The sequence below is a fragment of the Etheostoma spectabile genome, chromosome 2 (assembly GCF_008692095.1).
Source record: "Etheostoma spectabile isolate EspeVRDwgs_2016 chromosome 2, UIUC_Espe_1.0, whole genome shotgun sequence".
Classification (NCBI taxonomy): Eukaryota; Metazoa; Chordata; class Actinopteri; order Perciformes; family Percidae; genus Etheostoma; species Etheostoma spectabile.
In genome coordinates, this window is record NC_045734.1 from 22,320,148 (window position 1) to 22,334,898 (window position 14,751).

Below are 14,751 nucleotides of genomic sequence, written 5' to 3' on the forward strand. Positions count from 1 at the left end.
AGTCTTGACACGCTTCAGATGTAAAGTTATTCACTGTCAAAGTAGCGCCAAAATGAATGGCAGTCAATGGGATGCTTACTGCAGGTGATGGCTTTGTAGTATTAAAATGGCATCATGTGAGCTACGCTTAGAGAGGAGAGGCTTACCCCCTTGAGTTTTTCACACTATTGTCATGGCTGAGCCGGCAAAAAAGCAGCAGAAAGCTAGGAAAGCATTGTGGGAGGAACAGAGAAAGAGGAAACGGCAGACTGACCGAGCGAGGAGTCAGACACAAGGAAACACAGGAGGCGCCAAATATCTATTCCAAAGCTGTAGGGGGAGCTCTATGGAGAAAAGCAAAGAAATGGCCAAAACTGCATTGCGCCCCTTTAATTTGATCTACTTGTTGTCAAAAGCAAATCTGGTACAGAAAGTTAAATTATTAAATGTGATAATCAGCATTTTTGCCTGTGGTTGCTTTCTTCTAGTCGTAAGGTCATGGCCACTCACAGAGAGCTGGAGAACCTGCGCCGTAGCAGTAAAGCTTCAAGGAGCTCCATCCGTTGAGGATTCGTTTCAAGTCCCTGCCCTCCTAAGCTTACTATTGCCCTAATGGTTTGTGGGTAATGAAGGCACTTTAAAATGTTAAAATACATTTTTTACTCTTCTTGTACTATTGACAGCTGGAATGTTCAGTTTAATTGCTCCGTTGTCACTTGTTCTCCCCAAATAAAGCTGTGTGTTGCTTATTACGTCAGGAATCTTAAATGTTCAGTAACCATTATGTCATTAGAAATACATCCAGCGGTCTGCCCTATATGGTGATGAAAATAACGTACATTTTTCCAAGTTTAAAGAAATAAACATTCTATTGTCCTAATCATGTCTGCGAGTTACCAGGGGGTCAGCGCCAACATGCAGACAAAGATTTCTTCCGGCTGTGGAGCAAAGGGTTTCTTTCAATATATAAATATGAGGATGAGAATGAGACAGTGAGTAAGAGAGATATCAAATGCTATTAAATTATTTTAAAGAATAGAGAGAGATGACAAATAATACACACACACACACCAATGTTGTGGATTTACATATTTAACTTCTGGCATATAATTATTTCACACATTTCTTTAAACAAATTAAGAAGAGATGAAATGCCATTTTAGAAGAGCCTCACATACAATATTCAAAATAAAACATGCCTCAAGAACAGGTATTTACACAGAACAAGTCACTCATATTTTAAAAAATTTAAAATGCTGACATGGTCACAAGGTGTTTACACATTCTACAATATAGTTATGACTGATGATCACAACTGTAGTCTTAGAAAGGTTTGGCATGCAAATGAAAGCCACACGTGCTAATAAACAAATCCACACTCAAATAATAAAGGAGTCAGCCTTGTTGCTGCCATCTGTTGGTTCAGCGTCTGCACTTGGCGTACACGGAGCTGTACGCGCTGTCCACTTTTGGACAGAAGCGCTTAGTATGAGCTTTGGCCCCTGTGGCTCCGCACAAAGGACACACATACTGCCGCAGATAGGGACACAAAACATCTCCGGCCTGGTTCTTCAGCCAGTGGGATCCGCAAACCAACTCGGACTCTCCGTTGTGCTTGCAGAAACTGCAGAACATGCGCTCAGCTGACGCCGATAACAACGGAGGATCCGGGTTTTTGAAACGAGTGGTTTTCTTGCGTTCTTTAGGTCCCCGGGGGCCCGTCGGTCTCGAAACGGTCTTCAAATCCACCGCGTCTGATGTCTCGACACGAAACGGGTCTGTCGCATATGGCAAATCATCAGGAGGGCGTTGATGAGTCAAAGAGCCTGGCGCACACCGCGTAGATACACCTGATATACTACTTTGGCAGACGGTGTTTAGCCCAATGCGCACGGACATCAGTGCTTCGCACAGGTCATCAGATTCTGAGTGCGGAGCTTTAGAGGCCTCATTGGCCGGGTCCCGGCCCAGGATCTCTCGGATTGTGTCCGACAATCCCATGTAGTCCCTCCAGGGCTGGAAACGTTTGCTGTCAGACTCCATGAAGCGCGGAAGGTGATGGAAAAGTCCCCAAACTACGCCGGTCATTATAGCTCTTCTCGGCCAAATGTTTGTCTTGTCTGCCAAACTCCCTTTCCGTGAGATGATGGGAGTTGTTGTCTTTGTAATAACGACGTAAAGGACAGCAGACACACCGGCGCTAGGCGCGCGTAACAGTTTTTTTGAAGTTGGTAATTGGTAATTGAGTACAAGTGGTGAAAGGAAAAAACGCCCCACCGTGCGAGCAGCCAATCACATGAGCTCATGCACCGCACGTGCAGGTCATCAAACAGGTCATCGAGTGATGCCACTATATCCCCTCATGGCATGAGTATCATGCACAGTTAGAGGCCTAATATGCGCACCAACAAGCCCATTAGTTTTAGATTAATTAGTTTTTTTAGGTTGGGTTTCTAAGATTTAAGTCTAATAAATAATACTATTGATAACATAAGAAAAGCTTGGAATATTGTCTATTTAGGGGTGAAATGTATTATAATTAAGCAGCAGTAATATTGACTGATTAACCTTTAAAGTGTTGGTAAAAGATTTGAAGCAGCAACCTTTCCTGCTGAAGGCAGCTACTACTTTCACGTATCCCCATACAGATGGGAGACAAAGGAAATCTCTAAATAAGAGTGAAAACAAAATACATGCAGATGCTTCCATACAGGACAAGTGGCATCACTGAAGGGTTTGTTGAGTATGAAAATGATGAATCAAATGCCAACTGAAAACATACAACATATTCTGGACTGACATGTTTGACAGTCATCAAAACACCAGGTGAAGGAATATAACTTCTCTTAAGAATGTTTATGACCTCAGTTGAATTCAGACACTTGGAGAATCCACACCGAGAAGCTTTGAAGCTGTTCTGCCAACACATTGATTTGTGAAAAAAAAAAAAAAAGTCAATTCTCTTCATCGTGCAGCTTTCAGATTTATAATTTATTATAATTAAGACATTACTACACACAGACATACTGTAGCAGTGGACTACATTTAGATTTCCTGGTTTAAAATACTTTACCACATATTCACAACATCCTTGGTTTGAATCCGGCTGGTGACCTTTGTTGCATGTCTGTTTACATTATCAACTGTCTAATAGAGGCATATAAAATACCTTTGAAAAACACTTTAATGGTTTGAACAGAATAGACAATGTGTCAAACATAAGGGATTTTATATCCTGCTGTAGTCTTAAAAAAAAAAAAAAAAAATTGATGAATCAATTTACATCTTTTTCAAGGTGGAAGAAAATAAGGATAAAAAAAAAATACAATCAGCCTTTATTGATTACCTTAAAAAGTGAAAATAGTAAGGTACAGCTTTTTTTCTCTTTTTTTTAAATCACCACCTATCATCAAAATTGTATTCAAATGAGCAGTCTAAGTGTGGAGCCCGTTGTGTGTCTGCTCGGCCTTCCCATGTCTCTGACTGGTCATCAAACTCTCTGGTTTTGAGAGAAAAGAGAGGAATAGAAAAAAATTCACAGTATAATTTGGGCCTGATTAGCTGTGTGTAGAGAATTTCATACAAGAAATAAATTAGTTGTATTTGTTTATTCTTCATCAGCAACACACATTGCCAGACTTAACTCAGCCAAAGCACTGAGATTGCAGTAAATGCTTTGACCACAGGGAAAGTTGTGTTTTTTTCCAACAATTTATTTTTCCTCTCTTTATGTACACTGCTATCGCTATGAAAGCAGGATTTGACTAACCTGCAGTTGTATGACAGATTGAGGGCGGAGTAGAGCTCAGGAGTGCTGGGGGTTTGAACTCTGACTCTTCTCTGATGTGATCCAGAAACAGCGTCTGTCCCCGACTTGGTTGAAGATGGTGTAATGGGAAGACAGCAAGATATGCTGGTGGGCCCCAAACTTGAGAAATCTGCAGTCACGTACACATGATGTGTTTGGACTTTTGAAGTGAATTTATTTCACCACATTAAAACAGTCTCCCATGACTCCACCCTTTAATTTAACGGCATACTCACTGAGTCCAGTGCTCTCTCTCCTGTTGTTACTTGGTGCTCCTTTACCAGACAGAGAGGAGTCCAGCAGATACTGCTGCTTCAGGACAGAGGCCTTCTGTTGCTCAAAATCACGGCGCTGTACACAAATGATACACGTTAGAGTAAGAAGCAGCCTCCTAAGCCAGCATGCCGTGTGTGAGGAAACTACTGTAAATGCACAAAAATAGGAAGAGGGATCCCTCATCATTTTTCTCTCCCCAACATTCGTAATTTTGTCTTAGCCAAATCAAGGGTTTAAGGACAGAGGGCGTCGTACACTGTAAGGATTTAAAGCCCTTTGAAAAAAATTCTCAAAACAATAACGGCCCCTGCCTCATTTTCTTCCCACCTCATGGCTAAGTCTGATTGCAGCATCAGTGAAGGACTGCCTCTCCTTTTTAAAAGTCCGCCTCTGATGATCAAGCTCTGCCCAGCGCATCTGAAGACGCTCCCACTCTTCCAAAAAGTAGGAATCAGCCAGTTCACGGGGGACAGGCGACGCAAAGCTGTCCTGCAGACAGAAAGTAGTATTACTAAGTCTGACTCTAGCAAAAGTGTGTGTATGAGATGGACAATCATACCTCCAGCAGCTGCTGTTGTAATCTGACTAGCTGTTGACTCCCTTTCAGTTCAGTTTCTAGTTGAGCCAGGAGCTTGTCATGGTCGGTGTCAAAACCAGTGTGGCCTACAGGCAACAAAGACCACATGTTGGATTCCTTATACAAGTGTTTCTTGATCATTGGTTTGGCAAAAACTAAATTAAAAGCTGAAGACAAATCTACAATTCTTGATATAGTCTCTCTCTAAAAAAGACAACACCTCAAAGCAGTACTTTAAAGATTTGTTACCCTGGATGTTTGCAACTGAAAAGAATAAGATGCCCGCATTGCAATGTTTTGACCCAGCATCTTCTTCTCTTCAATTGTATTCAGCCCCTTTTTTCCCCCAGCACCTCACTGGTCCCCACCCCACCTCACCTCACTGGTGGGGATGTGCACACTACTACTTTACGTTAACCTGGGTGTTTACCTGTGGATGGGCCACCACGCAGTCTCCTCTGCACCTGCCTCCAACACTGAACCACGCCTCCTGTTACATGGTCACCAAGCGCTACCTCAGCTTGATCAAGCTTGTTGTCTTCAGCTTGAGCCTCATCCTGAACATCCACACCGTCTGACAGGGTCTTCAAAAAAATGATGTTATGTTGAATACTTCATTTTGGATTCAGCACTATAACTTAAAGATTGAGAGTTCATTCTTCACCTTAGAAACCTTGAGAAAATAACACAAGTAACTTTAGTAGCCGTTTCGATGGCGTTACACAAGCTTCCTCCGCAGATGGAGTTTCAAATTTATTTCTGAACACTTTAAGGACGTGTTAACCATGGTGGCTTAAAAGTTCAAGGAATAAAATCCAGAACAGCTACTAAAATGCACTTTGTATTAGGAAAACTCTGGTTTAAGTCCTTAACCAACTCTGCAGCATCTGCTGAGGAAGACCATTTGTTAACAATAGAATGCTCCAGGATAGCTGAATAGACCATGTAGTGAGGTTGTTGTTTATACTTTAGGTTCACTTAAAGGGCTCAAATTATGCTCATTTTCATAATTGTATTTAGAGGTTATATCAGAATAGGTTTACATGGTTTAATTAAAAAACAAAAAAACAACACACCATATTGTTTTACTGCACATTGCTGCAGCTCCTTTTGTTGCCCTGTGTGTTGAGCTCTCTGTTTTAGCTACAGAGTGAGGCGTCTCACTTCTATTCCATTTTTGATGTGCAGTACCTAGGTAAGGACTGCTAGCCAGTCAGAAGCAGAGTGTGAGGGCGTGCCACGCTAGCAGCTAGGCGAGCATTATAAAACTGTGTGTTACAAAGTGAAGCAGGTTCTTCACGGAAGTAAAGGCTGGACTACAACAGAGCTTTTTGGAGCAGTTGGTGAACAGTGTTTCCTGTTGGAGATGGTAAAGTCCCTTTAGGGTGGACTTTGGGCTTTTTCACTTTGTAAACCTACAACGTGCACAAAAAAGATGTATAACACTAAGGGAAAGGAGAAAAGCCAAAAAGCATAAAATGAGCACTTTAATATTCAATGAATGTCTCTTGGGCTCAAGGACCAATGCTATTTATTGACCAACACCGGCCTTAGTCAAAGAGCTCTCTACTTTTACTCACATGCGCCATGTCGACTCTGAGTGCATGGAGTAAAGTGGCGATGCTGTGGCGCAGCTTCATCGCCTCCCTGAGCTCTGCTTCTCTGCGCTCCAACATCAGACGCAGTGTTTCCTCTTCTCGTCTACAAGATGGAGAGGGCAAGAGAGGTTAAGAAAGGATAGGTGGAAATTGCATTTAAAGGCTTTAATCAAAAAGTGATGAAAATAACAACTTACTTTGCGGTAGACCTGAATGATTTGATTGGCTGTTCTCTTTTGCCTCGACCTCCAGACGTAAGGTTCAACACCTCTATGGCTGGATTAAAAAAAAAAGCAAGATAGTAAACATTCGCGTGGGTTAATTAAACATGATATATACGCAGACATCTGTGGGTAAAATATTCTGTCACTGTAACTGCAACAGGACTGAGTGAGTCTCACAGGGTCCTTTTGTATTGTGTCGGTCAGTCAGCTGAGACACCCGCTCCTTCAGTCTGTTGGTGTGCTGCTCTCGACGCCTCATCTCCACCTCCTGCTGGTTACACCGCAGCTGCAGACGAGTGCTCTGGCGAGAGGGTGGATATGATTTTGAGAAAGGAGAACCGTGTATTTAGATAGTAGACCTATATTGCACTATGTCTGACACACGTAGCCTATAACTTACTTTGGCCCGTTCACATCTAAGCATGTCCTGGAGCCTGGCCACGTGCTCATCCATCTCCTTTAGTTGTTCCTACAAAAGTAGCCTAGAGGTTTAGTTCCCCCCACCAGAATTAAACGCATTCATCCATTTAATTCACTTCCTTTGGACCCACTATGAGAGAGTCTCCTTGTTCCCCGTGCTCCTCTGTGTCGGCCCACCAGGAGGCGCTGTGGGAGAGCTCATTCAGAGGGCTGGGGCCAGGATCATTCGGCAGAACGGAGTCTGTGGTAGAGAAGAGAGACAGGCGGACATGATGTAGGTGATAGTGTGGATTGGATTGTTTATCCGGCATGTTTTGAAGCTTTTGGCTCATGTTTCTATATTTTGGTTAAAATGTGACAGTATTACCTGAGGACCCAGATTGTTTTCCAAATCTCTTCTGGCTAAACCTGGAAGCCATCTGGATGCCATATTCACATATTGGCAACAAGCGGACAATTGACTCACATGTAATTGTAACTGGTATGCACCAAAACAGGATCAAGACAATATGTATACATACTTAAAGGGCAAATGTATAACTGTTGTAACAATGGATCAGTTTACATGTTTATGTAGTTCCTTACCTGAGCAGAAAAGTAAACCTTCCTTAGACAGATTCCTGCCATTTTTATTTCCAGCTGATGGCACTTCTGCTAATTACCACAAACAAAGGGCTGGATGGAAACTTCAGGATGTGAAAATATTCAGTCCAACTGCTTCCTACTTCTTTTCTTCAAAGAAATATCCATGATGGGAGGAGGAAATTTGATAATCCCTGCCTGAGACTCCCCCAGATTTACACGCTCTGCAGGTTTTTTGCTCAGCATTATTTTTTTTTAAATCTTCAATGGGAGTGGAAACTGATCTTTTTCCCTTTTATTATAGTGATAGTGGATAGACTGGAAAGGGGGGGATGAGGGAGTCTTACACTTTTACAGGGTGAGCTGGGGGCCGCCCCAGAAACTGATTTAGGTCCCAAAATCACATTAGTGGATTGTGAAACCCATCAAATGTATTTTAACATGGTATTGTATTTTGTTTTCAAGAGCATAAGTGGAGCTAACACAGTAGTTACTCTTGCTAGTTTATAAATCCCTTAACGGTTTAGGTCCAAAATACATTTCTGTCTGCTACACTATGACCCCCGACCTCTCGGTCATCTGGGACAGGTCTACTTTCTGTCCCCAGAGTCAGAACTAAACAGGGTGAAGCAGCTTTCAGTTTCTATGCTCCTCATATCTGGATAAACTCCCAGAACCTGAGATCCGCTGCTACTCTCAGTTCTTTAAAATCAAGGCTGAAACCTTTCTTTTTGTGCTGCCTTTCTTTAAATGAATGCTCATTTCTTTATTTCTTATGCTGCACTGTAACTTTTATTCTTGGGTTTTATGTGTCCTAAGTTTTCTATTTTGTTTTTAACTGTCATTCATGTGTTTTATTGGTTTTTAATGCTATGACTTTAACTGTTTGTACTTGTGTTTTATCTGCTTAACTGATTTTGTGTAAAGCCTTTGAATTGCCCTGTTGCTGAAATGTGCTATACAAATAAAGCTGCCTTGCCTTGCCTAGCCTTTTTGTCCCCCCCCCCCTGTAAATATATCACAAATAATAATACACCAATTTTAGAAATCTTCCAGGACTGTGTCTGTAAATGAAATAACCCCAACGTTGATACACTGTGATTCTTGGGAGTTAACAGTGAATTATCAGTACTGCCTGTCAAGTCTTATCCTGTACATTTAGGACAGTGTGGCCAGATGTCCACCATTTATTATTTGACCAAGCAAATGTAGTCCAAAAGTCCACCGGACAACCACCACCATGAGCAGATTCGGGTGACCCAAAAAAACTAATCAAACCAAGAGGCTGCAACTTCTATGCAACATCTTCTCTGACCTGTTCATGTGTTCTAGTCACAACATTAACTAAACGCTTATGAGTCATAAGCAATTCAAACAATTCAAAAGTGATACTTTAAAAGAACAAAAGATTGATATCCCCAAAAAAATGAGTCAGTGTCCGAAAAAGTAGTTTAATTTTTAAAAGGTTGCCCACAGTAGCAGAGTTAAGAAAGATACAGGCAAACAGTAGGTTTTGGTTGATTGGAATAAGATTCCAGTGTGGAAAATTATTAATACAAGTCACTGCAACATGATTCATTCAATACATAAAATATTTTGGAAGTTTTGAACGGATATATTAACATTTGCAGTTTGGCCATTTGTGTATCTAAAGAGATTTACATTAAAGGTTCTACTAGGTTAAAGGTTCTTACAGGGTAAGGCCTTGATGTGCTTTAGTTTTTTTTTTTTTTTTTAAATTAAAGACAGGAACAAATAGGCTAACATAAACAACATTAACAGGCTGTTAACTATATACAGAAAAAAGGCTGGATGAAAGGGCAATCCCATGCCCTGCTCTCATAGGGTGTGTACCATGTTGCTGTACCTTGTATAATTGTAGTAGAACACCTTCACCATTGCCATAAATACATGAATCGTTGAAGACACTTATCAATTTATTTCAAAAGCTACCAGTAGGTTTGTTGGCCACATACACAGTGTTTTCTAAAGAGACACAATTCAATACCGTGTGTATATATAACACAACATGTTGTGGTTCTTGAACAGAACCTGGTTAAAATTAATGTTTGACCTGCCCCACCAAATACAAGAGGAAGTTACACTTTCAGTAGCCAATCACATGGGTTGAATTTTAGTGACTGGAGACTGACACCATTAGGTCAAGAAATTGAGACTGGACATGGTAAGTACTAGGTAACCCAAGAACGGCTTAATCATTAGTCAAGTTAGTGTCAATAACAATTGTTTTTAACATGTAGAGTTTGGCCCTGCTTTAATGTAACAGATGGGAGTAAAAAGCATTTCATTTGGCAAACTAGTGGAGCAGTTCCTTCCCCCGAACCCATCAGTCCCATGGTGCATCATCCCGAGAGGAGCTGCTGGTCGATCGACAGCAACATCAAGTAGAAGAAAAGAAAGCCTTCGACGGGTAAATTCAGAAATCCTCCACCTTTCTTTTTGCTGTGGAAAGAGCGATAATTGGGAAACACTTAAGCCAATAACAATCAAAAAAAGCAAATGATTATTAGGTCTTTCCCTGAAGATATTAGGTTATGTAAAAGTTTGAAAAGCACAGGTGTAGTTAATAAAATGAGTGATGGCTTAATTTTATTTAGCTTCTTTATTTTCAGGGTACTGGTACTGTTCATGATGACTCACTGTCATGGCAATAAAATTGCTAAGTACCTCATATGTAGCCAAAGGACAACTATTTAACAGTTCAACATTTAAAGGGTCTGTACTTGACATTCAGAATATTAATATAACAGCAAACAAATATTTGCTTTTAGATATAGAGTAATGGTATCCTGAGCAGATAATAAAGTCACATTCACTCTGTGTGTGTTGTTATCTGAGCTTCTCTTTTTTGGTAGCCGGTCTGGCCACACGTGCATGTTAGTGCATGTAGTTGTAAAAAAAAAAACGTAAGTACTTTTGTCTGTGAGCCGTGTGGAGGCAATCCCAGCCTGGTATTTTTCCAGTATTTTGAGCACAGCACATTTAAGTGTGACTGATAATACCCAAGAATATATTGACGTTTGGATTAAATATTTTTATAACATTTCTAAACTAAGAAAAGAGATTGAGTCAGTGGACGATGTTTAATTAGACAATGGAGTTTTCATTGTTTGCTTATTGAATGGCAAAGGTTCTATTAGAGGTCACATATTAAGATATTTAAGATCTTTTACTGTAGAAAATGCTGCTATATTCTATTAATGTCCACTGCTAGCTAGCTAACAAAAGTAGTTACACGGCCAAACCTTTTAAGGGAGAAATAGGCCCTGCAGTTGCAGAATCGGTCAGATCCTCTCAGATCTACAAAAGGACAGTTTTGAAAGATTTTTGTCTACTTCTACTGGATAGTCACATCGCGTTCAACGGATTCATTTGCATATAGATTTTTTTTCAAATGCAGTGCTACCTTCCCGGAATGCTTTGCGGGCATGTTGAAGTTGCTTGACGTTACTCATATGAATAGAGTGGAGCGCGGCGGCGCAACAGAAGGATCACACGGACAAATGGATCACCATTGGGACTATTAAGTAGCTAATGTTACATGCCAACGCGACACAGCTGTTATCTCGGCCAATGCTGGTCATTTCTCCCCAAATTCCGGTCACTTTACTGTTGGGACATGTCCGTTTGTGTAGTATTTGGTTTAGAAGCCTTCATTGGTGATTTTCCACAGTACAAAGTTCTGCTATATACTCCGATGCAGTAGCTCCAACTAGAGAAACATGGAGCCTAGGCTCTAGAATTTCCAGGAAGCACGCTGACCAATCAGAGCAGACAGGGCTTTGTCAGAGGAGGGATTAAAGAGACAGGAGGCGCTCCTACAGAGCGTCTCATACAGAGGGTGAATCCAGGTGCAGCAGCCATGGGCAATATGAGAAAGATGTTGTTGTTTTTTAAACATTAAAGCATGTAAACATGTTTTAGTACAAAACACAAAATGCAAGAATAATCCTGAAAATGCTATATAATAGTTGCCCTTTAAATTGAGGCTTAATACATTTGACTCCACTTTGTTCATGGTTATGGTGATACAAATGTACACTCACTAGCTAGCCCAATTTCTGTTGATTACCTAATTGTTTAATGATTTGTTTCAACTTTCTTTTTAACTAAAACATTATTAGATTTAGATTAAAATGTATTTACAAAAAGGTAAAAATCAGCTTTTGGCTTCACATGCATCCAAGTTCAAAGCATAGTAGAGCAAATAGAATAAAATATTCTAATAATAAATAAAATAGATTGGCACAGAATACAATTAGTCAATTAATCAATTATTGGACTGGAAAAAAAATCTGCAATTGTTTTTTATAATCATTAATCTTTTGTTGATTTTTTTAAAGCAAAAACTAGAAACATTTGCTCATTCCAGCTTCTCCAAGATCAGGAATTTCTGCTTTTATACAATTGGAAATTGAATAGGTTGCGGGCTGTTGGTTGGACAAAACAAGCAATCTAAAGACATCCCCTTGTTTAACTGTGATGCTCATTTACTGTTACGTCCTGACATTTCATAGACAAAACAATTAATTGTTTAATCCACATGATGCACTTTGTAGTTTGGTCTTCATTCTTGCTGTACCTTTATGGTTAAATCAACTTGGAAGTTGCTTTGGATAAAAGCATCAGCTAAATGACATGTAACGTAATGTATGATGAATAATCCTGCAGCCCTATCCCTGTATGCAAGATTGATTCAAAATCAATCCTGAGTTCAATAAAGTCATGTCAAATATTCAATCTTTTAGTTTTTGTTTTTACAATGTCTTGGTAGCTCTTGCTGCTCATGCCTGCCGGAATTTGGTAGATTGTTGTATATATATATATATATATATATATATATATATATATATATATATATATATATATATATATATATATATTGTAGTAAGTATAAACCAGTTTTATACTGTCTATGGTATAAACTAATTGTGAAGGTGTAATTCATGTCTTCCCTAGTGTATTTAATAGGAGAGCTTAACGCTACAGCTGAAGCCTCAATGTAGAAGTAAAAAAGCAGGCCTACCTCAGAACAGAGAACAGGACTTGGGGGGTCTGAAGGGATTATCACTGGAAGGGACCCCGACCAGGAGGGGGTCCTTGGAGGCATTTTGGAGACAGAAGTTCCTTAGCTCAGCAGCAGCCTGGGACACCTGCAGAGCCAGACATATGATAATAGCGTGTGGGAGAGGAAACAAACAGCCTCTCATCACATGTACAGTATTTGTAATGCTCCAGCTGCCTGCTGTCAAACTTACTCAACAGAGTCTCTCATTTACATACATTGACTAACTGGCATTTACTTTTGCATACCATTTGCAAGCAACGGCGCAAGACGGATGGGTGTGTGTGTACATGTAACATTTTGAGCGATAATGTTCACCTATTTTGTTTTAGATAACTAACACCAAGAGGTTTAACATTCATAAACGTGTCACTTCTCTCGATACTTTTGACACTTTAAAGTGGTGACGCGTACCCAAAACAGACCGTAAAACTGACAGCTGTTAAAACACGGAAGGAACTGTTCGCTTGTAGCTGTGGTTTCGTCGAGTATAAACCCCTTTATATGTGTGTTACTTTAATGACAACTTTTTTTTTTTAAACCTATGATGTAAGAGTCCACTCTGTCATTTCTGCAACAGTGTGTCTCCGCCATTCAACAGTCGGTTGGCTCAGTCTTCCGTGTTTGTGTGTCAGTGTTGAGGGGTTCGTACCTTGATCCTCCGGATACTGGCCTCTAACCGGAGCTGCTTCACGGCCCTTTGAGCGGTAATTAAGTTGTTGCTGGCATTGTTGTTGGACATGACGACGGCTGTCGGCTGAAAAAAGTTGAGGGCTACTTAATCTAAACGGCCACCACCGAGCGGAAATTAGCCCCAACTGCTCTAAACCCTAAACCCGAGTGGGAACGTTGGTCACTCGGCGCCCCACCCCCTTTGTGCCATCGAGCCATTCTATTGGCTAGGCACTAGGCCTGTCAATCAAAATTTGAAATAAAACGCCCTGCATACGCTGACCATAATTATGACTATTTGCTAATGAAAAAGACGAGTATCTTAATCTGTAAAAAAAATTATAGTTTATTAGTTCATTTATATTTTAATTTTAATGAATCTGGAAAGTAACTAGTGACTATAGATGTAAAATTATTGTACTGGAGTAAAAGTATGAAGTAGCATACCTAAATAAAATAAAAGTAGGCCTACCTAAAAATTGGATTCAAGTACAGTACATCGGTAAATGTATTTAGTTACATTCATACAAACATTGTATTTTGATTTGACCATATGTATATGTATATATGTATATATATATATATACACAGTGAGGAAAATAAGTATTTGAACACCGTGCTATTTTGCAAGTTCTCCCACTTAGAAATCATGGAGGGGTCTGAAATTGTCATCGTAGGTGCATGTCCACTGTGTAAGACATAATCTAAAAAAAAAAATCCAGAAATCACAATGTATGATTTTTTAACTATTTATTTGTATGATACAGCTGCAAATAAGTATTTGAACACCTGAGAAAATCAATGTTAATATTTGGTACAGTAGCCTTTGTTTGCAATTACAGAGGTCAATCGTTTCCTGTAGTTTTTCACCAGGTTTCCACACACTGCAGAAGGGATTTTGGCCCACTCCTCCACACAGATCTTCTCTAGATCAGTCAGGTTTCTGGGCTGTCACTGAGAAACACGGAGTTTGAGCTCCCTCCAAAGATTCTCTATTGGGTTTAGGTCTGGAGACTGGCTAGGTCACGGCAGAACCTTGATTTGCTTCTTACAGAGCCACTCCTTGGTTATCCTGGCTGTGTGCTTCGGGTCATTGTCATGTTGGAAGACCACTGAGGGAAGGAGGTTGTTCCCCAAAATCTCGCAATACATGGCCTCCTTAATACAGTGAAGTTGCCCTGTCCCATGTGCAGAAAAACACCCCAAAAGCATGATGCAAACCCCCCCCATGCTTCACAGTAGGGATGGTGTTCTTGGGATAGTACTCATCATTCTTCTTCCTCCTAACACGGTTAGTGGAATTATGACCAAAAAGTTCTATTTTTGTCTCATCTGACCACATGACTTTCTACTATGACTCCTCTGGATCATCCAAATGGTCATTGGCAAACTTAAGACGGGCCTTGATATCTGCTGGTTTGAGCAGGTGAACCTTCCGCGCCATGCATGATTTCAAGCCGTGACGTCTTAGTGTATTACCAACAGTAACCTTGGAACAGTGGTCCCAGCTCTTTTCAGGTTATTGACCA

General features: G+C 40.4%; 4 protein-coding genes across 10 annotated transcripts in view; 1 reads left to right on the forward strand and 3 right to left on the reverse strand.

Moving 5' to 3' along the window:
* The window catches only part of LOC116703470 (uncharacterized), a 6,756-nt gene extending 6,020 nt beyond the window's left edge, over positions 1-736 (forward strand). For all 6 annotated transcript variants that reach the window (XM_032538227.1, XM_032538242.1, XM_032538256.1 and 3 more), the window contains one exon: positions 468-736. In XM_032538227.1, the coding sequence (XP_032394118.1) occupies positions 468-546 (79 nt within the window). In that variant the 3' untranslated portion in view covers positions 547-736. The remainder of the gene's footprint in view (positions 1-467) is intronic.
* A 659-nt stretch (positions 737-1,395) lies between these two features.
* On the reverse strand, positions 1,396-2,189 carry nanos3 (nanos homolog 3). Its single transcript, XM_032538370.1, has one exon. It carries the CDS (start codon positions 2,065-2,067, stop codon positions 1,402-1,404), a length of 666 nt encoding a protein of 221 aa, XP_032394261.1. The 5' UTR covers positions 2,068-2,189; the 3' UTR covers positions 1,396-1,401.
* Positions 2,190-3,210: 1,021 nt separating this feature from the next.
* si:ch211-286b5.4 (afadin- and alpha-actinin-binding protein B) lies at positions 3,211-7,595 on the reverse strand. Its single transcript, XM_032538305.1, has 13 exons — positions 7,468-7,595; positions 7,250-7,301; positions 7,014-7,123; positions 6,863-6,931; positions 6,640-6,763; positions 6,436-6,514; positions 6,221-6,341; positions 5,077-5,224; positions 4,623-4,732; positions 4,391-4,552; positions 4,024-4,138; positions 3,749-3,917; positions 3,211-3,478 (listed from the first exon to the last, which is right to left on the reverse strand). Exons 1-13 carry the CDS (start codon positions 7,507-7,509, stop codon positions 3,376-3,378), a joined length of 1,404 nt encoding a protein of 467 aa, XP_032394196.1. The 5' UTR covers positions 7,510-7,595; the 3' UTR covers positions 3,211-3,375.
* Positions 7,596-8,895: 1,300 nt separating this feature from the next.
* Positions 8,896-13,434, reverse strand: si:ch211-286b5.5 (guanine nucleotide-binding protein G(I)/G(S)/G(O) subunit gamma-10). 2 transcript variants are annotated; one of them, XM_032538425.1, is made up of 3 exons: positions 13,203-13,434; positions 12,512-12,638; positions 8,896-9,924 (listed from the first exon to the last, which is right to left on the reverse strand). In XM_032538425.1, the coding sequence occupies exons 1-2, from the start codon at positions 13,290-13,292 to the stop codon at positions 12,513-12,515; spliced, it is 216 nt and encodes a 71-aa protein (XP_032394316.1). In that variant the 5' UTR covers positions 13,293-13,434; the 3' UTR covers positions 8,896-9,924; position 12,512. The 2 variants fall into 2 exon arrangements, with proteins under 2 accessions (XP_032394316.1, XP_032394307.1); XM_032538416.1 differs by having other exon boundaries at positions 8,896-9,927.
* Positions 13,435-14,751: the final 1,317 nt, after the last annotated feature.